This window comes from Coregonus clupeaformis, chromosome 24 (assembly GCF_020615455.1).
Source record: "Coregonus clupeaformis isolate EN_2021a chromosome 24, ASM2061545v1, whole genome shotgun sequence".
Lineage (NCBI taxonomy): Eukaryota > Metazoa > Chordata > Actinopteri > Salmoniformes > Salmonidae > Coregonus > Coregonus clupeaformis.
This window is the reverse complement of record NC_059215.1, coordinates 10,613,683-10,636,516: the sequence shown is the minus strand read 5'-3', so window position 1 is coordinate 10,636,516 and position 22,834 is coordinate 10,613,683. Positions and strand designations below refer to the sequence as shown.

The 22,834-nt window shown below is 44.6% G+C and overlaps 2 protein-coding genes across 7 annotated transcripts; one reads left to right on the top strand and one right to left on the bottom strand.

Moving 5' to 3' along the window:
• Positions 1-218: 218 nt before the first annotated feature.
• LOC121538076 (sodium/potassium-transporting ATPase subunit beta-1-interacting protein 3) lies at positions 219-5,507 on the bottom strand. 4 transcript variants are annotated; one of them, XM_041845834.2, is made up of 7 exons: positions 5,231-5,507; positions 4,104-4,241; positions 3,770-3,850; positions 3,407-3,604; positions 2,767-2,827; positions 2,398-2,469; positions 219-1,975 (listed from the first exon to the last, which is right to left on the bottom strand). In XM_041845834.2, the coding sequence occupies exons 1-6, from the start codon at positions 5,282-5,284 to the stop codon at positions 2,414-2,416; spliced, it is 588 nt and encodes a 195-aa protein (XP_041701768.1). In that variant the 5' UTR covers positions 5,285-5,507; the 3' UTR covers positions 219-1,975; positions 2,398-2,413. The 4 variants fall into 4 exon arrangements, with proteins under 4 accessions (XP_041701768.1, XP_041701770.1, XP_041701769.1 ...); XM_041845836.2 differs by lacking the exon at positions 2,398-2,469 and having other exon boundaries at positions 2,763-2,827; XM_041845835.2 differs by lacking the exon at positions 2,398-2,469 and having other exon boundaries at positions 5,231-5,506.
• A 796-nt stretch (positions 5,508-6,303) lies between these two features.
• Positions 6,304-21,905, top strand: LOC121538077 (proteoglycan 4). Of its 3 annotated transcripts, none has more exons than XM_041845839.2 (7): positions 6,304-6,690; positions 16,753-16,981; positions 17,345-17,402; positions 17,516-17,594; positions 17,757-18,325; positions 19,288-19,425; positions 19,521-21,905. In XM_041845839.2, exons 2-7 carry the CDS (start codon positions 16,848-16,850, stop codon positions 20,079-20,081), a joined length of 1,539 nt encoding a protein of 512 aa, XP_041701773.1. In that variant the 5' UTR covers positions 6,304-6,690; positions 16,753-16,847; the 3' UTR covers positions 20,082-21,905. The 3 variants fall into 3 exon arrangements, with proteins under 3 accessions (XP_041701773.1, XP_041701772.1, XP_041701774.1); XM_041845838.2 differs by having other exon boundaries at positions 16,750-16,981; XM_041845840.2 differs by lacking the exon at positions 6,304-6,690 and adding an exon at positions 7,308-7,615 and having other exon boundaries at positions 16,750-16,981.
• Positions 21,906-22,834: the final 929 nt, after the last annotated feature.

Sequence of the window (22,834 nt, the reverse complement as noted above, 5' to 3'; positions counted from 1 at the left end):
GAGAATGTATCATAGGCTCAGAGTACACTACAGCCCTGCAATAATTATATCATATTCTGATTTGATGGACTCTTGGAGTTGAAAAGATGTGAGCAAATATTGAATAATAGTGAGTGATACTCACTGACCAACCCAATGATTAACATGATAATTTTTATCAGTAGTATGGCAAGTAAATTAGGAATATGACATTAACAAAACACATTGCACACATTAGCTAAAAGAAAAGCGCTGTTTATTTCAACAAAATCCACTTAAAGATACTTTCAGGGCCTTTTTCCACCAGTGGCATCTAAATTCAGAAGAAATTCAGAGGTAGGCCTAGGAGATGCTCCCTGACTATATCTTTAAGATTTATTTTTTACATGAACCACTGGCATTAACTTATTTATATCACAATATTGAAGATTATTTACTAAATGTCTTTATTTTCCTCTGGTATCTGGAATCAGTCCATTCTCATGTATGAACTACACACACACACACACACACACTCACACACACACACACACACACACACACACACACACACACACACACACACACACACACACACAGAGAGAGAGAGACAGACAGACAGACAGACACCTTCACATAGGTCCAAATCCTAACTTGAAATCTGTATACATAATTTAAATCATTTGCATGTAACTGTAATTTTCGTGCAAATCTCTCATTAAAATCAATGTAAGACTCACAATTATAGGATTCGGTCCATATTCAACTGTTGTCATGAATGCATATTTTTACAGAGTGCCATTATGTCATAATACAACAAATACTATTTCCTGTACACTGATACATGTTATGTCAGAAGTATCAGTAGTGTTCTGAGTGTACCTGGATTGACCTAGCTTGGGTGCCAGTCTGTTTCTGCTCTCTTGACAACTAGGAATTGTCATGCCAAACAACTTGACAATGACAATGTAGCAGGCAAAAACACAAACAAATATGCAGAGATGTAAAACTAATTACAACTACTCTCTTTACTGTAATTGAGTAGCTTTTCCAAGTACTTGTACTTTCTTTTAGTATTTTTCAAAGTCAGTAATTTTACTTCTACTTGAGTAAAATGTAATATAAGTAACAGTACTATTTCATTACTCTTTCCACCCCTGGTGAGTGAGTGAAAGAGGGAGTTTGTGTGTGTGTGTGAGTGAATGAGTGAGGGAATGTCATCCGGTCCCATGGACAAGTAACAAGTAACAAAGTGGTGATGAGGGATTGAATGGGTGAAAGAATTAGACATGTCTGAAGTATATTGAAGTCTGGCAACTTTATTGTTTAGGCCCTTTATTTTGTATTGCTTTTTTAAATTATCAATACATTTTAATTGCTTTGAAAGTTTACTTTATTTTCTTATGTTAATAGTATATTTTTGACAAATCCTTCGTTTTTTTACATGGAGATGTGCCTTGTTGCACTGAACTTAGTTCCTACTGTACATTCATTTCCTCCCTTCCTTTTTAAATATAATGCATGGAAAATATCACGTGTAACAACTTTCAGTTAACCATAGCGAAATTAGCTAATTATCAAGGTCAATGTTTTTATTTGAAAAGTAACTCATTTATTTTTACTCTGAGTACTTTTTAAATTAGCTACTTTTTTACTTGAGTAGTTTTTTTACACCAGTAATTTTACATCTACTTGAATAAAATGTCATTAAAGTAACAGTACTTCTACTTGAGTAGGATATTTCAGTACTCTTTCCACCTCTGCAGATCTGGGATTAAGTTAGTATTGACCATAACTGCACTGAACAGAGAACTCCTGCTGGTTTACTTTAGTATTCATTAAGAGTGCTGGTAGGCAGAGGAATTATGTTTTGTGACCATTGTGGGAATGTCTTCTGTTTCACTGACTGGAGATGTGATCTCACTCTTCCAAAGTAAGTATTCCAATCTCTTGTACCTCTTCTGCCCTCCTTGCCTGTCAGTCATTTTCAACCCACTTGCAACCCTTTACTTATAGTCTGTAAAACAAAACATGATAGCGAGATAATAAGGTAACTGCACAGTCTCATACAGAAACATATTGAATACACTCAGAAAAAAAGGTGCTACCTAGTACCTACAGTAAAAGGGTTATTCGGCTGTCCCCATAGGAGAACCCTTTGAGGAACCCTTTTGGTTCCAGGTAGAACCCTTTTCGGGTAAAATGGTGAACCCATTCCACAGAGGGTTCTATCTGGAACCCAAAAGGGTTCCACCTGGAATCCCAAAAGGGTTCTACCTGGAACCAAAAATGGTTATCCTATGGGGACAGCCGAAGAACCATTTTTTCTAAGAGTGTACTACAATATAAAAACACATGTACGTGTGTATGGTCTGGGATGACACTGTTTGTGCCGAATATGTATGATTTTGTTCCCCCTGAGAAAGTAATGGTACTTACAGCCCAATTCTGAACACTATAAGTACAACGGTGACGGTTTAGATGGATAATGAACCCCACCAATGAAATTAACTGAAAAAGAAAACAGAATTATATGAATAAATATATAATGATGCAACACTAACTTGATCAATGTACTTTTTCGATGGAAGCTTTTAAGCTCTAGACAGTTTGAACCAAATTAAAAGGGTATAATGATTACAATAAGTAAAAAGTGTGTGTGTGTGTGGGGGGGGGGGTGCCTTGACAGTATTACATTTATGTGGCTGTGACTTAATGCTTTAGTATCTGCTCCAGTATGTGTGTTAAATTGTGTGTTTTCTTGTTTGTTGTAACCATGTGTAAAATGCACTTTGAAAATTCACCTACAGCTGTCCTCCTCCTCTGTGAAGGTGCTGACCACATAGCAGGCGTAGACGAATCCCAAGAGCTGTAGGCACAAACACAGAGACCACAAGTTCAACATTACATTACAATGAAGAACACCACATTGGTACGTACTGAATTTATTTCTGAGAGAGAAAGGGAGAGAAATAGGTGGGGAGGAGGAGGTGGACAGACAGAGGCAGCAGCTCTGGGAACCTGGCTCTGGAAATGACAGCCTCTTCTCATCAGCAGCTTTTCAGCTCCTTCAAGCACCTGCCACAGAACTCCCACACACACGCTGATATTCCGGCCTCTCTTTTTCTTCCTCACCCTCCTTCCAGCCCTACTCTGCTTCCTCTCTTCCTCTTGCCTTACCCTTGCTCTCTACATCTGTGGTCTGTTCTCAATGCGATTTAGATGTAGTTACACTGGAATCTGTCAGAATTGTGAATGAATAGAATGTCTTTGTGGATCCATTTCAGTGTTTCAGGATATTCTGGTGAGAGTGTTACAAAATACATATTCTAGGTGAACTCTGGGGAGGGTGTTGAAAGCAGTCAGAGACACTTGAATTCTGGTGAGAAATGTTTTACATTTTATAATGTTACAGGTTTTTTCACCTCTCCTGAGAGAGAGAACTCACAGAGATTAGGAGTTGTACGATGCAGTGCAGGACCTCTATGTATTGATATTCCAGCCAGCATCCCAGAGCAGAGATGAGTTCTGGGCTCTCCAGACTCTGCCATCTAGTGGCAGGAAGGTCCCTGTCATCACAGCCTGGACCATTGTCTTTCCACCATGAAGAGTGTGAGGATACACCCAGAGAAAGCAGTTCGCTCTCCTGCAGTGACACAGCATATGTGTTGTTCATGATAACATGTTTATGGTATGTAATTGTTTGGGAAAAAAGAGACTGATTGATTCAGTGCCAAAAGAACACACAATTCAAGGCAAAGCAAATATATTAGGCTAGTTGATGGTGGGACTGAATATTAGTGACCAATACCTTGGAAAGGCCTCCCAGGTCCAAGTAGAGACAGCTCACAAAGATATTCCACGCCACCCACAGTAATGTCCACAGCAGGTACTGAGGGATGAAAATATATTTGATGAGCATTTTAGACACATGATGTCTATCTATTTGTATGGAGGAAAATCATTATACATGACGCAATTGAAACAGTGGCCAATGCTGTTCCACAATAGTTATACAAATGGATTTGCCTTCAACACAGTTCCATTCTTCTATGAAGAATTGACACATTTCATTGAATTATCCATGTTGATTACAAGGTGGGGGCAGATTAACACAAAAGTAGTGTGGCCTAGATGTGACTTACTAGAACAACATAGCGTGGTCTGTACTGAATGGTGCCAAAGAGGCCGAGGATAACCATAATTATGTGCAGGAAGTTGACAATGATGGGAGCCCACTGGTACCCAAGGAAGTCAAAAGCCTGCCTCTCCAATGCTGTCATCTGGGGTGTCAAAGGGAGAGAGCAGGAGAGGGAGAAAGAGATGGGGGGGGTTAAAAAAACTCTATTACATGTATTATGCATGATAAAGCATCTTATCAAGTCATCCACTCACTGGGTCCAGACTCTTCAGAGATTCTAATCTAAACAGTTGGTTCTGAATCGATGAGAGATGGATGATGGTGTTGTGACCTGTTACATGGGTATTTCCCTCCTATATACCCTATAAAGAATCCACTGCACATATTTTTCCCCCATGCTGACTGCTCTCTCTGGGTTGTCAAGGTAACTGAGCCACGGGGGACAAAGCATGTTGCATGGAGAGGGGCAGAGCAGGGATATGAGTTCTGTCCTCTGAGGTCGCCTTCTCAATCACTCAAAAGGGGGGCAGGGTGAGAAGAAGGGGCGGGGACAAAGTCTGAGGTTCAGACAGAGTGGGGGTTGGCTCCCTTTCCCCATAGGCAACTCATACTAGCAAGATAAACATGAATATTTTGTACTCTAACAACACTCAATAAATTAGCATGAATATAAAACATCGTGGCTAGTTAAAAATGTATATCAATTGATGTTTGATTGATACGTAATATTTATATAATATTAATCAACTTACATTTGTTTTTCTCAGCACACAAATATAAGCTATGTGTCCAACTATAAGCTATGTGTCCAACTATCAGGCTACATAATTATACTACAAAATTGTTTAATTCAATTTAGTTGGATATGGAAATAAGAGAGTCTTTGACTTGGGTTTCGTGAGTCGTGGGAACTAGCTATAATTTACACATGTTAATATCTCAAATTGCAAAATTAACCTACCACGTTTCCTCATTCTGAAAAAATAAACAATACCGGTTTACAATTTCAACAACATCAACCAGCAGAAGTGTCAGTGATCATTGAAGAGAAGAAGTAAAGCAAGGCAATGGTAGCAGGTGTGTTTTGAAAGTATGTATAGAGATAGCATCATCACAGAAGAATGATCTCACCAATTGGAGAGTGCAGAAGAAGATCAGCATACATCGTCCTGAACAGCACCCCATTCTCTCTGCGTAAACGGGTTTCAAATACGCGAATCGAAACAGCAATATGACTTTTAATAAATTCAGAGGGGCAAATGTAATAGTCCCATATCCAAACAAGCTCTCTGGTGTGGGGACGTGTCGTGGTTTGCGGTGGTGGAATAAAACTGGCGGAGATGGAAAACACGTAAGGTCTGTTTTACAACGAGGGGGAGGGTAGGGGGCATAGTAAAAGCCCTACTCCGATGCTCCGGTAGGTGTGGCGCTAAGGACGCTTGGATCTTTACACTACTAGTGTAAAACGCCAGTAGGTGGTGGTGCTGCTAGAAGGGACAATGCCATACACGTTGAGTAGCCTACTTGTGCACAAGACCCATAAAAAATAGTCTCCGTGATATTTTCTCAAATACAGGACAAACAAATATCGGTCCATTCTTTCCCCCAAAATTGTTAACTTTCAAGCAACCCTCATCTGTGGTCATTTACAAACATTCCATAGGCCCAGAGGAACCCACTGGTTCCCACATTGTGGGCCGTGGAAGTAGGCGCCTACTAAAAATAGAAATCCCTCATGTAGGCTATAAGCCAAACAGGGAAACGCGAGCATAGGGAAACCTGCGCACGTCATTGTGCGTGTGTTTGGGTGATGCTGAAGGACAGCTGCACTCAATAGGCCGGGTTGGAATCACCTTGATGAGGGCACACTTTTTCATACGGCTTTTATTTTATACTCCAGCTTTTAGTGACCTGTGACACAGTAAAATAGGCTACTGAATAATAGGCCTATTCGTTTTCTAAATCCAGTGATGTGATTAGCCTGACCAACCAACCTTTTTTACCTTGGTGATTACAAATCAATACCACTCAACACATAATTATTACACATTTATTAGTCTACACATGGTCATCTATTACACCACAGACGTCCACATCTGTATGATGGTTTAGATTTAAATATTATTCCAGTCTCCATGCACTCATTCGCTTCTCCGTCCTTCCGAGGGATGGCGCTAGATAGAAACAAAAGATAATTGGGTTTCTCCAGTTCTCTCCGTCACATGGTTCAACCATTGAGCTGAGCGAGGAATAGAGTGTAGAGAGATGGAGGGGGCTTGAGAAACTGTGGAGGAAAATCTGACAGTTCGATACAACACAGGTGATACAGTGGAAAATAGTTAATCTGTCTGCTTGCATTGCTTTTCGCTTTGGAAACGGGTGCGCATTCACAGGGGGTGGACGGAGGTGTCAAAAAATGCCAAATGCAATTATGCATTATGCTCATGTTTTCTCACACACAAGAAGCTCCGGTTATCGCCTTTAATTGATTATGCTAGTGGGGAGTGGATGGTCCGAGTGGAAGCAGAATTTGAAGGAACCGACCGAAGTGGATGCTGCGCGCCGTCGCGCATCCGGAATCTCTGAGCTGAGTGAGTATGAGATTAGCTCCTGGCACAATGCTCTGCCTCAAGCATGTCTGTCAGCATGTGAGAGAGTCTCATATATATATATATATATATATATATATATATATATATACATAATTAGATTCTAGATGTTTTTGCTGACATACATTTGATTAGCCTATTCACATTTTGCCATTTTATCATTGATTGGTCAGCATAATACATAGCATTGCGCGATTTTTTCCTTTGTGTTGTTCACAGGACCATTACCATAATTTCTAGTGGTCATACATACAATACAGCAGACACGTGTGCAACAGCCACAATGTCACTGCACTGCTTGGCTTTTATGATTCGATGTCTAATTAACCGATTTATCAGCGAAACTGCATGCGAGCAATATGGAAACGTTTCTGTGTAGCCTACGTTGATATCGCATGCCTAGCATTCAAGAGGCCTCTGTGAATCATGAAAGATAATTAACATTAGACCGATACAATTCATGTTTTCTGCCCCCTCCCCTCCTTCAAAAATTGGTAATGGGGATCTTTGTCGTGTGCGTTGCAAGCTGCTGACCTCATTTTTCACATAGATCTTGACATGTTTTGGAAATGTTTTAATTATGGAGGGAACCATAGACTAAGGGGTAAACGAATAGAGAGCACCAAGTTTAGTCAGACAGTGAATGAAACCACGCACACACCACTGCATCGATTTGAACCTTTTTGGTGATGGCATTCATTGACAAATGCCTTCGCACTGCCAAATTCGCCTTGCGGGATCTCTGTTCACACCCAGTCTTCTCTGTAATGGCCAGTGTCATGGTGTGCCATGCCTGCTCCGTGTTTGGGCTCTAACCTGTTGTCTCCGGAACCACCGCAGTTTCAGCTATCGGAGTTCTCGATGAGACGTTAAAACCCAGCCTATGAGAGTGTTGTGGTTGGTGCAGGTAAGGGCGCGAATCATTATAGGCGCACATATCATGCTACTGGACTGATGGTTAGGAAACATTTAACACCCCTTCTCTCTATACGCACGCGCGTGTAGCCTACGTGTGTAGCCTACTTGTGGAGAATAAATATGTTTGAGCTTGCTACAGGATAAAATGTATCAAAGGAGAAGGTGGTTTGGGATTTGCTTTTGTCAGCAGCATAGGGTGCAGTCAAATTAATATTAGTTGGAGCTCAGAGCCATGGAGGGAGAGAAGAACCACAGGGCCAGTGTATGAGCAGCTTCCTGTAGTAGGCCTATAAAGTCTATAGGTCTTTATGGCATCCAATACTCACACATATGCATGGGTGAAAACACGCAACTGAGAATGCTCTCAGACAATATTCTCCCTCACTCAGTGCTAAAATGGTTAATCATTATTGCAAGCAAGCATTTGACCTCATTCACATCATTCACATCATCACAGGATCATACAATCTCTTTCTTTCTTTCTTTCTTTCTTTCTTTTCTGTCTGTCTGTCACTCACTCACTCACTCACTCACTCACTCACTCACTCACTCACTCACTCACTCACTCACTCACTCACTCACTCACTAACTACTAACTAACTCACTCACTCACTCACCACTCACTCACTCACTCACTCACTCACTCAGTCAGTCACTCACAAACACAGACCCATGGGTTTTGAATTGTGGGTCATTTTGCTCTGTGTTGTGTGTGTGTGTGTGGCTGGAATGACTCAGATAAAAGGTGGGACTGCTCTCTCCCAATTGATTGATCAGAATTGAAGCAGATGTGCTGCTATGCTTGCCATGGCCAGGGACAGTTGAGGACATAGAGAGAATAGAGACAATGAAATCTGTTGGCATATGAGTATGTGTGTGTGTGTGTGTGTGTGTGTGTGAAAGGTTTTGATGATGTGATGACCACCAGTAAAATGCAATCATTTGGCATCATGCTATGTCTCTAGGGCCCATCATGTGATCATGTTTTTGTGTATTGATTGACTGTATTGGTAAACAATAAGACTGATCAATGGGAATTCTACTGGAACGTTAGGCTACCTAAAGTTTCCAGAAACATTCCTAGTTTGATGCACAGAGGTTTAGTCACTTAACATAATTACCTCTGTCCACTCACTGTTCTTGACACCCGAAAGAAGTGGCAGAACTGCCATTAGCAGTATTTTGGAGGCACTTGTGAAATAAGCCCACACAAATGACTTGGAACCTCCAGAATGATTTTAAAATGTATATTTTTTGATACACATATACCCTTTGTGTGTATACTCCTTAGGGTAACCCTAGCCTACCAACTCTAAGGTGTTGCTGTTACTCCTTTAATTGTCTATGGATTATATTACTGGAGCATTGCGTGCTTCAGTTGGTCTTTCTTATTTGTTTTAAACTAAAGGAACATCCTGTAATAATTTATTTCCCTGTGCTCAACTGATAGGATAGAAATCACCCAGAGAGAGGGAGAGTGGGAGAGCGAGGGAGAGAGGGAGAGAGAGGGAGCGGGGCAGAGAGGGGCAGAGAGGGGGAGAGAGAGCGAGGTGGAGAGAGGGAGAGGTGACATGTTTTAATTACTATCTATCTATCTAATCTCCTTCTTGGCTATAAGAAGCAAATCACAGAGTGTGAGTGTCAGACACTAAGGTGGAAGCTTTCACCCTCTTACTAGGATTTTCTATGCCAAATGATTCAGTCGTTCTTTACATTGCTATTGTATTGTATTGGTAGAAACATATTTATTAGTGACTTTGATTTTGTTTTAAAGAGTGGGCCCTTTGCAACCAGCCACGAGGGGGCAATCTTTACTGCATATGATGCTTAAGGGCTGATGGTAGGTAGACAAGCACAGCCACATTTTTAAAGATTTCCATCCCAGTACCTTATTCCAGACTATGCAGATTATCCCCCCCCCCTTTCTTCACAAAACAGATTCAGACATAATTACACAATGTATGCATAAAGAGGTGCTTCAACATGCTCTAAAACTTGTCTCTATGGCCTCTCAAGGACCCACACCATATGTCCTCTCCTTAGCTCACTTATACCCCGACATCATGGCCAGTCACTACAGTAACACCCAGACAGGTAGGGCAACACAAGGGGATGTCTAGAGTGAGGGATATGGGGAAGGATCAGATTAGAAGAAGAATGAACATTTACAGTTAGGGGTTTAAACACGTAGTAGAGTGCCATAGGATGAGGGGATTTTCTCTGGCTGGAGAGAGGGGCTTTGTTTAGCAGAGGAGCCTCTGGTGGAGGGCCATTTGACTGCTCTGCTCGGAGCGCAACGCCCAATTGGTTGGTTTAGAGAAAGAGCTCCAGGGCCAGAGATTACACTGCAGTGCTGAGGCGTCATTCTGCCTAAGAACCTAGGGGGAAAGCAGAGAGAGAGAGAGACTCTGGAAATGACAGCCTCTTCTCATCATCAGCTTTTCAGCTCCTTCAAGCACCTGCCACAGAACTCCCACACACACGCTGATATTCCGGCCTCTCTTTTTCTTCCTCACCCTCCTTCCAGCCCTACTCTGCTTCCTCTCTTCCTCTTGCCTTACCCTTGCTCTCTACATATGTGGTCTGTTCTCAATGCGATTTAGATGTAGTTACACTGGAATCTGTCAGAATTGTGAATGAATAGAATGTCTTTGTGGATCCATTTCAGTGTTTCAGGATATTCTGGTGAGAGTGTTACAAAATACATATTCTAGGTGAACTCTGGGGAGGGTGTTGAAAGCAGTCAGAGACACTTGAATTCTGGTGAGAAATGTTTTACATTTTATAATGTTACAGGTTTTTTTTAACCTCTCCTGTCTTTAACACTTTTGTGACACGTTTTACACACAGTATACAATATATACAGTTTTTTTTATTATCCTTAGCAATGTACACACAATACCCCATAATGACAAAGCGAAAAATAAACAACAGAAATACCTTATTTACATAAGTATTCAGACCCTTTGCTATGAGACTCAAAATTGAGCTCGGGTGCATCCTGTTTCCATTGATCATCCTTGAGATGTTTCAACAACTTGATTGGAGTCCACCTGTGGTAAATTCAATTGATTGGACATGATTTGGAAAGGCACACAACTGTCTATATAAGGTCCCACAGTTGACAGTGCATGTCAGAGCAAAAACCAAGCCATGAGGTCGAAGGAATTGTCCGTAGAGCTCCGAGACAGGATTGTGTCGAGGCACAGATCTCAGGAAGGGTAAAAAACAATCTGCAGCATTGAAGGTCCCCAAGAACACAGTGGCCTCCATCAATCTTTTAAATGGAAGAAGTTTGGAACCACCAAGACTCTAACTAGAGCTGGCCGTCTGGCCAAACTGAGCAATTGGGGTAGAAGGGTCTTGATCAGGGAGGTGACCAAGAACCCGATGGTCACTCTGACAGAGCTCTAGAGTTCCTCTGTGGAGATGGGAGAACCTTCCAGAAGGACAACCATCTCTGCAGCATTCTACCAATCAGACCTTTATGGTAGAGTGACCATACGGAAGCCACTCCTCAGTAAAAGGCACATGACAGCCCGCTTGGAGTTTGCCAAAAGCCACCTAAAGACTCTCAGACCATGAGAAACAAGATTCTCTGGTCTGATGAAACCAAGATTGAACTTTCTGGCCTGAATGCCAAGCGTCACGTCTGGAGGAAACCTGGCACCATCCCTACGGTGAAGCATGGTGCTGGCAGCATCATGCTGTGGGGATGTTTTTCAGCGGCAGGGACTGGGAGACTAGTCAGGATCGAGGCAAAGATGAACGGAGCAAAGTACAGCGAGATCCTTGATGAAAACCTGCTCCAGAGCGCTCAGGACCTCAGACTGGGGTAAAGGTTCACCTTCCAACAGGACAACGACCCTAAGCACACAGCCAAGACAACGCAGGAGTGGCTTCGGGACAAGTGTCTGAATGTCCTTGAGTGGCCCAGCCAGAGCCCGGACTTGAACCCGATCGAACATCTCTGGAGAGACCTGAAAATAGCTGTGCAGCAACGCTCCCCATCCAACCTGACAGAGCTTGAGAGGATCTGCAGAGAAGAATGGGAGAAACTCCCCAAATACAGGTGTGCCAAGCGTGTAGCATCATACCCAAGAAGACTCGAGGCTGTAATCGCTGCCAAAGGTGCTTCAACAAAGTACTGAGTAAATGGTCTGAATACTTATGTAAATGTGATATTTAAGTGTTTTATTTTTTATAATTTAGCAAAAATTTATAAAAACCTGTTTTTGCTTTGTCATTATGGGGTATTGTGTGTAGATTGATCAGGGGAAAAAACAATTTAATCAATTGTAGAATAAGGCTGTAACCTAACAAAATCTGGAAAAAGTCCAGGGGTCTGAATAATTTCCGAATGCACTGTAATAAGTAAGTCCATTAAGTAGAAAGGTAACACAGAGGTGTGATGAAGCATGTTTCCTGCCTCAACGTATTGTACGATCATTGCCAAAAGACCTGTATGTAGGGGTTGGCTGTTGCTCTACTGTAGTGTGATATAATTTATTAATAAATTATATTAATATATATCAACCAGGGATTTATTTATGTTGAGAGCACTCTGTATCGTACTTGTGAGGACAGCTGAATGCGGTTTGGATGAAACCATATTTTTGGAGGAATCAGAACATTCTCTCCCACATCATTTGCAATGTAAAAATGTGCCCTACTAGCGCTGTACAGACCACCACCACACCACACTGCGATGGTAAGGCTAAGGCTAATTTAGCTGAGCTGCTTCAGCCATTTTGGATCACCACACTAGTATGCTAATGAGCTACAATACAAACCATGTTAGTGCATACCAAATTTGCTCATTGGTCCCATAGCCACTGAATTGATCTGACCACCATAGACACTCTTCTGGCTAAAGTGAAAACAGAATGTGTGTGCATTCCACCAATTATCTACTCCCAATCCCAAAGAGGACATAAGATAAATGCTTCAAAGATACAGTATCAACACTTGGCAGAAACATGCATACAGTATCTGTTGGTGGTGAAATTCCCTCAGGAATTTCCATATGTTGGGAACCCCCCACCCCCACACACCTCCCCACCTGTTTCCTCTACACTGGAACAGGATTCAGTGCAGAGCTCTCTGTTTGTAGGAGACAATGTACTATTATGTCGAATTGAAGAGATGGTTGAGAGATAGGGATGTCAGACAGTGAGTGGAGAAAATGGTGTGTTTGTGTGTGTGAAAGAGAGAAGGAAATAGGAGTAACCTAGTAGGAGTTAATTGAAGAGGGGAAAAGCACCTGTGAAACTGGACATACTGTTCCTACTAATTACCTAGCAGATGGTCTGAACCAGTGTTTGAGAGGAGATGGGGGTAGTGGGGCCTAAACAAATGTTGTACTGTTAACAAGGACAGCAAGGCATATTATACTGTACCTCAGCATCCTGTGTGACCTGAGGATTTAAATGTCAAATGTTTTTCATGCCAGGTTATGGCACTCCATAGTTAGCATGAATATATTCAGAAGCACAGATGTCCCAATAGCCACATGCAGAGGCAAAGTTGAACCTCTCTCACGCCCCACCTCTTTCCTTCCATGTACTAATTGAGACCGTACCTACTCAGCCTCAACTGTTGGTCAACAAGAGGCTATGATACACTGGGGAAGTCATGAACGTTGAGGGTATATAGACTTTAGACTGTACTGTAGACCAGAGTGGAGTAAGTCATATGAATCCTAACGTTTGAAGAGTGTTACAGTATATTCTCCAATGAATATATCTGCGAGAAGCGGTTTGGGAACCTGTTTCAAAATAGGCTTGTACCTTGAGGGTTGCTGGTTCAAACCATTGGTGGTGAATATGTTTGCTTCTGTAAATATGTAGTTCAATAAGTTAAACCGATTTTGTGAAAATGAGTGACTGATGAGTAGACCTGTCACGACCGTTAGAGAGAGTGGACCAAGGCGCAGCGTTGCAGGCAAACATATTTATACAGGCTGTTTTCCCACAATAGTTGTGGGATCTTGTTCCAGTTGGTTTGTTCCATTTGGTCTGTACCGTAGGACTGCACGTATCGTTTGTTGTTTTGTTCGAGTGTTTACTCTCGTTAAATAAAGTATGTTTGCCTGCAACGCTGCGCCTTGGTCCACTCTCTCTAACGATCGTGACAGAAGATCCCACCATACCAGGACCAAGCAGCGTGTCCAGGAGCAGGCGGCCTGGACATGGGAGGAAGCGCCGGGAAAGGAGCTGGAGAGGTTGGCGATGGCCCAGGTGGGCAAATCGTGGTCCTGGGAGGACATGCTCGGGGGCAAAGGGCCATGGGCTAAGATTAAGGCCCTGGCGAGAGAGGAGCAACGGCGTCAACAGTGTCGTCGTCGGACGGACGAGAGGCAACCCCAGAAATTTTTTAGGGGGGGGCACACGGCATGGGCGACTGGGCAGCAGGAGGCTGCCACAGGGCGTAATGGGAGACGAGGAGAGAAGGCCACCGGGTTACGGGAGCCATTGGTGAGAGGAGGGAAGGAAGTTGTAGAGGCACGGCGAGAGGTACTGAGGTGTATTGCCAGTCCGGTCCGGCCCGTTCCTGATCCCCGTTTAAGGCCAGTGGTGTGTGTTCCCAGTACGGTCCGGCCTGTTCCTGTTCCTCGCACCAAGCCTACGGTTCGCGTCGCCAGCCCGGCCCGGCCTGTTCCTGCTCCTCGCACCAAGCCTACGGTGCACGTCGCCAGCCCGGCCCGGCCCGGCCTGTTCCTGCCCCTCGCACCAAGCCTACGGTGCGCGTCGCCAGCCCGGCCCGGCCTGTTCCTGCTCCTCGCACCAAGCCTCCGGTGCGCATCGCCAGCCCAGCCCGGCCGGTTCCTGCTCCTCGCACCAAGCCTACGGTGTGCGTCGCCAGCCCGGCCCGGCCTGTTCCTGCCACTCGCACCAAGCCTACGGTGTGCGTCGCCAGCCCGGCCCGGCCTGTTCCTGCTCCTCGCACCAAGCCTACGGTGCGCGTCGCCAGCCCGGCCCGGCCTGTTCCTGCTCCTCGCACCAAGCCTACGGTGCGCGTCGCCAGCCCGGCCCGGCCTGTTCCTGCTCCTCGCACCAAGCCTACGGTGCGCGTCGCCAGCCCGGCCCGGCCTGTTCCTGCCACTCGCACCAAGCCTACGGTGTGCGTCGCCAGCTCGGTCCGGCCCGTTCCTGCTCCACGCACCAAGCCAGGGGTGCGAGTCGTCAGCCCGGTCCGGCCCGTTCCTGCTCCACGCACCAAGCCAGGGGTGCGCATCGTCAGCCCGGTCCGGCCCGTTCTGCTCCACGCACCAAGCCAGGGGTGCGCATCGTCAGCCCGGTCCGGCCCGTTCCTGCTCCACGCACCAAGCCAGGGGTGCGCATCGTCAGCCCGGTCCGGCCCGTTCCTGCTCCACGCACTAAGCCAGGGGTGCGCATCGTCAGCCCGGTCCAGCCCATTGCTGCTCCACGCACCAAGCCAGGGGTGCGCATCGTCAGCCCGGTCCGGCCCGTTCCTGCTCCACGCACCAAGCCAGGGGTGCGCGTCGTCAGTCCGGCACAACCCGTGCCTGGGTCACCGGTGCCTGGTCAGGTACCGGTCAGCTGCTCCACACCGGAGCTTAAGCAATCCGCTCCTACGATGTCCAGTCCAGCTCCAGCCAGCGGGGCCAGACCGGACCAGGGGCGCTACGGGGGGATTATTGGAGGGTGGTGGGCGAGCCCGGAGCCGGAACCGCCTCCGAGGAGGAATGCCCACCCAGCCCTCCCCTGTTTGGTCTATGTTGAGGCGCGGTCGCAGTCCGCGCCTTTAGGGGGGGGTACTGTCACACCTGGCTCTGGGACTCTATATGTTGAGCAAGGGTGTGTATATTCTATGTGTTGTGTTTCTATGTCGGGATTCTAGTTTTGTATTTCTGTGTTGGCCAGAGTGGTTCCCAATCAGAGGCAACGAGTGTCAGCTGTTGCTGGTTGTCTCTGATTGGGAGCCATATTTATACAGGCTGTTTTCCCACAATAGTTGTGGGATCTTGTTCCAGTTGGTTTGTTCCTTTTGGTCTGTACCGTAGGACTGCACGTATCGTTTGTTGTTTTGTTAGAGTGTTTACTCTCGTTAAATAAAGTATGTTTGCCTGCAACGCTGCGCCTTGGTCCACTCTCTCTAACGATCGTGACAAGACCTTGATGAGTGTCCCAACACAGTTATATCAGAAACACATCTGCATATCTGATGTCCCTTGGAGATTTGGAGGGCATCATTAAACAATCCTGATAAGGACTTGTCCTCATTGTTTGAACCAAACTGCCTACCTAAAACATCTCTTTCACTGAGAGAGGAAAAAGCTTGGAGGACCAAAAAAATAATCAAAGAAAATATGGTTTCCTCTGTTCTCTGTCTTCTCTTTGGTTTTGGAATAAGATAACAATGTGTGCCTCCTCTCTCTGTTCCTGTGTCTGTCTGTATTGCAGTATTTTTAGCTTCGCTGTGACTCATTGACTCTGTTAATATTTACGGTATTGTGACCGAATGATTAACACATGGGGCAAATTATGATAATTACAGGGGTGAATTATATTAGACTTAAACAAACAAATATATCAGCATATTTTCAACTGTTGTCTTTTAGGGATTATTGATATCTGTGTGTGTGGAGGAAAGGTCCTGGTGAGGATGGTCCCTGGTATGGTTTAGACTACACTGTGGTCGTTTCAAAGACATAAGTCCAGCACAAATTTGAATCTGGATATTCCATTGCTGGGACTGATATTGATCTAGAACTATGGGCTCTTTGGACACTACAGGTTAGGTACCTGATGTTTTTGGATCTGACAGAAAGCGAAGATCAAAAATGCCCCAAATCCTTAACAAGCCCAAAAGAAGATAAAGACACCACAGGGTAAATGACAGTCAATGGAGAGGAAGAGCGACAGAAATGAGAAGGACAAAGAAATGCTGTGGTTGACCTTTTGTAAATTCCTGTCTTTCTGTTTGTTTGTTACTGGAGCAATAGGGCAATAGAAGCAACTGTTGTGTGTCATAACATGTTCTCCTTTTATTTGAATTATATGTTTGCCCCAACTCCCCATTTCATTCTGTGTGCTTAAATAAGACCAGTTGATCTGTATGACAAACAACCCGTCTCTTTCCTCTCCTTCTCCTTCTCAGCAGATCCCAGGGAGGTTGTGGCGCCTACGTGTGTGGTGTGTATGTGTGTGGTGAGTGTGTGTGTGTGGTTGTGAGAGAGCGAGCGCCAGCGCTCCCACATGGCCTCCATGCAGGACGGGCTGAACTTCACGTCTCCTACCTACGGCAAGGTCCTGCTGCTGGGTGCCATCGCTGCTGCCTCAGCCTTCATCGTCACCATCCTCATCGTGGTGCTCTGTGTGGGCTGCCAGAGGTGAGACGAGTTAATGATGATGACCATGTGCACACATGGATATACACACATTTATGAGTAACGGAGTTAAGAACGTACCGTAAACTCACTCCACAGCTAGTTTGTAATTTTGCCGATGGAGCTACCGAATTAGATATATTTTGATAGCTCAAACGGTTGGTACGTTGTCAAGGAGGGCGGTCACGTGTGCTAGCAAGGCAGAGGTCCTGGGTTGGAGCCTCTCGGTGTGAGCCGAATCAGGAGGAAGTGGTACTCGCTAAGCAAGCAGCGTGACGTCCATAACACCTGTACGAATGCACGTACACACACACGGACACAGCTGTTTGTATGTTTATAATACATTAACTGTTGTGTTTACTGTAGGAAGGGAAAAACGCATAATGTCTCCAGTGAAAGTGGGAAACACAGGCTGATGGACATGGTGAGTCGTAGAGATCACTCCAATAACCACATTTAACACTTTAGGTAAAACATGGATACATTTAGCATTCACAAGTAATTGATAAAAACTTTCATCTGTTTGTGTGTTGCCAGAGTATACTCAGGCAGTCAAAGCTCCGTTCCATCAGCAAGTCGGACGGTGAGATGAACAAGCTAAACTGCAATGGCAAAAGTGAGTAGAACTCTTAGGCATGAGAGAGTCACTCTTCAGCTCAGTTTGTAGAAATATTCACCACATAACAAACAACGATCCTTACAACTTCTACAAGGCTTTTTTTCATATACTGTAGGTGTGAAAGAATGCTAACCTTTCTGGTTTCCATGTGTCCTGCAGAGTCATCTAAAAAGAACCGTCCGGCTAGCATGGACCTTCTGCCCAGCCGCCGGTCCAATTCCGACCTCCGCTCCGGGGGACGGACGCTACCCCAGATCCCCTCTGGCACCGGAGAGGATGGGGAGCACACCTACTCTGAGGTAGGTCAACGCTCATCCCCGAAGCGTGGCCCTGATAACAACCTCTACGCCATAGTGGGCAGGGCCGGAGAGACAGACACCCCAGCCCCTCCGGCCGTCCCAGCCAACACCCCTGCCCCCCCTGATCTAGACGGGGATGGGTTGAATGAACCGCTCCCCGAGCCTGAGCCCATGCCCCAGGCTATGGCTCATCCACAACCCCCGGAGACGACTGCAGAGTACGCCTGCGTCCGGAAGCTCCGGAAGGTGGACAAGGCTGTCCCCCAGAAGAGGGACAGCGGGACCGATATGGGGGAGGCACCGGTGCCGCCTCCCCGCCACGCCCCACCATCACACCCTGCGCCGCCTCCGCCACACCCTCAACACCCTCACAGCATGAAGATGCCCCGGAAAAACGTGGATGCTTTCAAGCTGCCCACCTTCCCCAAGGTTGGTAGAGAAATGGCTGATGGTACAGAATGATAAAGATCAAGTTTGTTCATGTAGGAAGTCCTTGACAAAGTCAGACCTTGATGAAGGCAATCTGTGTAGAAATGTTGATTAATTTCACTGCATTATCCTGCCTATTTGTACATGTCCTTGCAGTTCCCTACAAGTATTACTAAAAGCTGTGTCTGTGTGTGTTTGTGTTTTGTATAGGATTCTGTTTTGTACTTAGAAATCTTCCCAGTGATGCTCTCTCAGGCCCAATGCCATATGGATGACGCAATCCATTGAAACACAGACCATTATCCCTGCAGAAAGACAATGGGGCTGCTTACAACTGTCATTCAAACAGCAAGCTGCACCTTTCAGTTAAAATCCATGAGATGTGCTACTTCGTCTACTTCTAGTTTTATTATACATAATTTATTCTTCATTTGGTTAGTATCCCCTGTGCTCCAATCATTTACAACTGTACAGCTGGCATTAAGCTACTGTAATGGTCTAGAATCTGGATACTTCCTACATTCATGCCTGCAAGGCTGTCTGAGGGTTTATAAATGAGCATGCATCTTCTTTAGGAGGTGCAGTATCTGTCATAGATGCTGGGTCCCAAGACAGCCGCTAGAGAGCATTGAATCTAACTCAATTTCTCCTGATGCCTCTTTGCAGCTCAAGTAATTCTGTTAAGAGCTAAACATTTCATTGTAATGTTTAGAGTGCAAATGAAATGCATTTATATGTATGTTGGCGCACATTTCCTCTCTCACGCCCCATTTTAAGGACTGACTTGTATGCTCCTTAGCAGAGGGGAGAAAAAATTGATTTTGAACAGTAAGCCTGAAACAGAACTTTTCATTACAGTCCGCCAAGTATTGTACAAAAGCATTATGTTTTATTGTTGTGTTTCATCTTAATCATATGTGACGTTGACAACCCATTCATCCTGTTCTCTGATTGGCTGGAAGGAGGCAGTATTCATGGGTAATGGAGAGCAGTACATATGGAAGCCTCCAGAGGATGATGACATCACCATGCTCCAAAACAAACCCTTAGGCCCTCAGAGTCCTCACAGTGGAGAGAACATAAAGCCTTCCACTGCTTTGGTGAGTATGTATGTCATTACAAAGTACTGTAGGTGTGTATGTTGTCTATCAGATTGATTAGTACTGAGGGTTGTCCTGTGCTGTGTGGTTTCCAGGTTGCAGAGATGTACTCGAAGGTGTGCAAACCAGGCAAGAAGAAGAGAGCTGTTCCTGGGTCTCCCCCAGCAAACATTGGCTTCCGGACCTTGGGGCGTGGCGACCGGGACCGGGAGCGAGATGGGGGGTTCAGTGTGGTGGTCAAGCCCCAGACCTGGGCACCGCAGGAGGGGAAACCCGTCGGAGGAGCCTCTGCCACTCTGGAGGACCACTGTTATGAGTCCATCGAGACGGGGGAGGAGTGCGACCCCACTTATGAGCCTATGGAAGGTGGTGGCAGTTGGAAGCGAGTTGGAGGAACCGAACGGCCTCCCAACACCTGTGCCACACTCAGGCCCAGGAGGAAGAAATCCCAGCAGCCCTTGCAGCAGCCTCCCCCGCCGCCGCCCACACAGCAGACCCCCAAGTTACAGCACCATCCAGCCAAAGCCCTGCTGCTGCCTGGGGAGAACCTGTACGAGAGCATTGGGGAACTGAAGCAGGGCGGAACTGCCACCTCCAGCACCACTACCATCTTCACCTTCAACGACGGCATGGAGATGTATGTCACTGGGCTCTAAGGCTGTGACCTACCTGACCTCTTACCTCCTTCCCAGCATTTAAAAAGAAGACCTCGGTCAGGGAGAGCTGGTTGAGCCCCTCTCATGCTCACTTTGTCTACATTACAGTCATAACTTCCTGCCTTTCAGAGCCTAGGGCAAAAGGGTTGGTCAGTGGTTAACGGGCTGAAGAGAAAGTCCTTGGCTGGGTCAAGCCCCTATCTTGAATCCAAAGGTAGTGATGAGAAATTAGCACAAAACTATTACAGAGAAATCTGTAGGATGGTAGCACTATTTTAACAATGTGCATAGCACAATTACAGGGAAAATTGCCTAAATTCTTCACCCATTTTAGTGGGTAAAATCATAGAAATATAATTAATTTCTATGGTTAAAACAGTGTTATTGTACTGGCAATCCTGGAGCCCTAGTTTAGGAACGAGCACAACTTTCAGTTTACTCCCAATGTAGCACTTAGTCTCTGTATGGCAGACCTTTCCCCCAAGTTGGTCGAGGTGTGATTCAGGAAGGAATTAAAATAATAATATAAAATAAATAAATATTAATCAAAAGACTTGAAAGCTCAGGGACCAAGAGTCAAATTATGAGAGAATAATGAACTAAATTGCAAACCATTTGTCATTCCTCCTAAAAAACACAAAGAATTCTGACCATATTCACAGATAAAAATACCAGATAATGTTCCCTTTTCATTTGTTACATATCACATGGTCTGTCTCCACTACCATCTGTAAATTAAGTGTTTTACTTTGTCAGTCCTTTTCCTGCACTTTGCCTGCTTAATGTTGCATGCTAAAAAAAACTCTAACAAACAAAAATCAAGCACTGTCATGTGGTACCGAAGAACGGTTTGTTTTTTGTTACTGTTGTTGATTGTTTAGTTATTATGTTGCTTTGTTTCTCTTAGAGAGCACAATGTCATTCTAATTCAGGATAGCTTTGGCTACTGGAAATCTCTGGCAATCGTTACTGTCAAGTTGATCACTGCCTTCATTTTCAACAGAGAGGAGAGGATACTACTATCTGAACCACAGGGGCCATATCAAGTCAAGGGAGCATACTGGTAAAGTTTACACAAATCTAATAGCTCCATCCTCAGTCTCAAAACTGTGGATCAATCAAGATACTGCTTCTGCCTCACGATGGTGATTTCACCCTCCTAAGCTCTGAACGCAGGTGAAGCATTCATGAACAAACTCTCTGTAGCTATCTCATCACTCCACTGATGAACATTTTTATCTCCTCTCAATAAAAAATAAAAAATTCAACAGTGCAGTGACAACAAATGACAACGATACAACAGAGATATTGTAAAGGAGCGTATAAGAGGTATAACTCAAAATGTATTCTCAACCTGGACACTAAAGAACTTCATTTGACCAAATATACCCAGCACATAATGTGGTTATTATTCTGTATGTTGATGCAATGTGTACGTGCGTATGTTACAAAAAGAGAAAGAATAATAAATATATCATTGGTGTCAAGAAATCTATCTTTTACTATTTATGTTTGGTTGTATTTTGGGAATGACTTATCTGGTGACATAATTGTAAAGCAATGTTACAATGTGAAATTTGATGTGTTTTTGTTTAATTTTTCCAAGCCATTGAAGTTATGGTGTGTTCTTTGAAAAGCCCAGCTAAGTTTTATGTGGCAGCTAATGTTGTGTGTTTGCTAATCAGACTACAGGGTCTTGTACTCAAAGCGTGTAATTAAGTGCTAAAAATGCAAAAGATTGTAATGTTTTATATCAAGATTACTATTCATGAAAATGTCAGTCAAGTTTATACTTTTGTAATAAAGTGGCACTTTGAAAAATTATTAGTTTTCTCTAAGCTTCACTTAAAAAAAATATATATATATATACAGTGGGGAGAACAAGTATTTGATACACTGCCGATTTTGCAGGTTTTCCTACTTACAAAGCATGTAGAGGTCTGTAATTTCTATCATAGGTACACTTCAACTGTGAGAGACGGAATCTAAAAGAAAAATCCAGAAAATCACATTGTATGATTTTTAAGTAATTAATTTGCATTTTATTGCATGACATAAGTATTTGATACATCAGAAAAGCAGAACTTTAATATTTGGTACAGAAACCTTTGTTTGCAATTACAGAGATCATACGTTTCCTGTAGGTCTTGACCAGGTTTGCACACACTGCAGCAGGGATTTTGGCCCACTCCTCCATACAGAACTTCTCCAGATCCTTCAGGTTTCGGGGCTGTCGCTGGGCAATACGGACTTTCAGCTCCCTCCAAAGATTTTCTATTGGGTTCAGGTCTGGAGACTGGCTAGGCCACTCCAGGACCTTGAGATGCTTCTTACGGAGCCACTCCTTAGTTGCCCTGGCTGTGTGTTTCGGGTCGTTGTCATGCTGGAAGACCCAGCCACGACCCATCTTCAATGCTCTTACTGAGGGAAGGAGGTTGTTGGCCAAGATCTCGCAATACATGGCCCCATCCATCCTCCCCTCAATACGGTGCAGTTGTCCTGTCCCCTTTGCAGAAAAGCATCCCCAAAGAATAATGTTTCCACCTCCATGCTTCACGGTTGGGATGGTGTTCTTGGGGTTGTACTCATCCTTCTTCTTTCTCCAAACACGGCGAGTGGAGTTTAGACCAAAAAGCTCTGTTTTTGTCTCATCAGACCACATGACCTTGTCCCATTACTCCTCTGGATCATCCAGATGGTCATTGGCAAACTTCAGACGGGCCTGGACATGCGCTGGCTTGAGCAGGGGGACC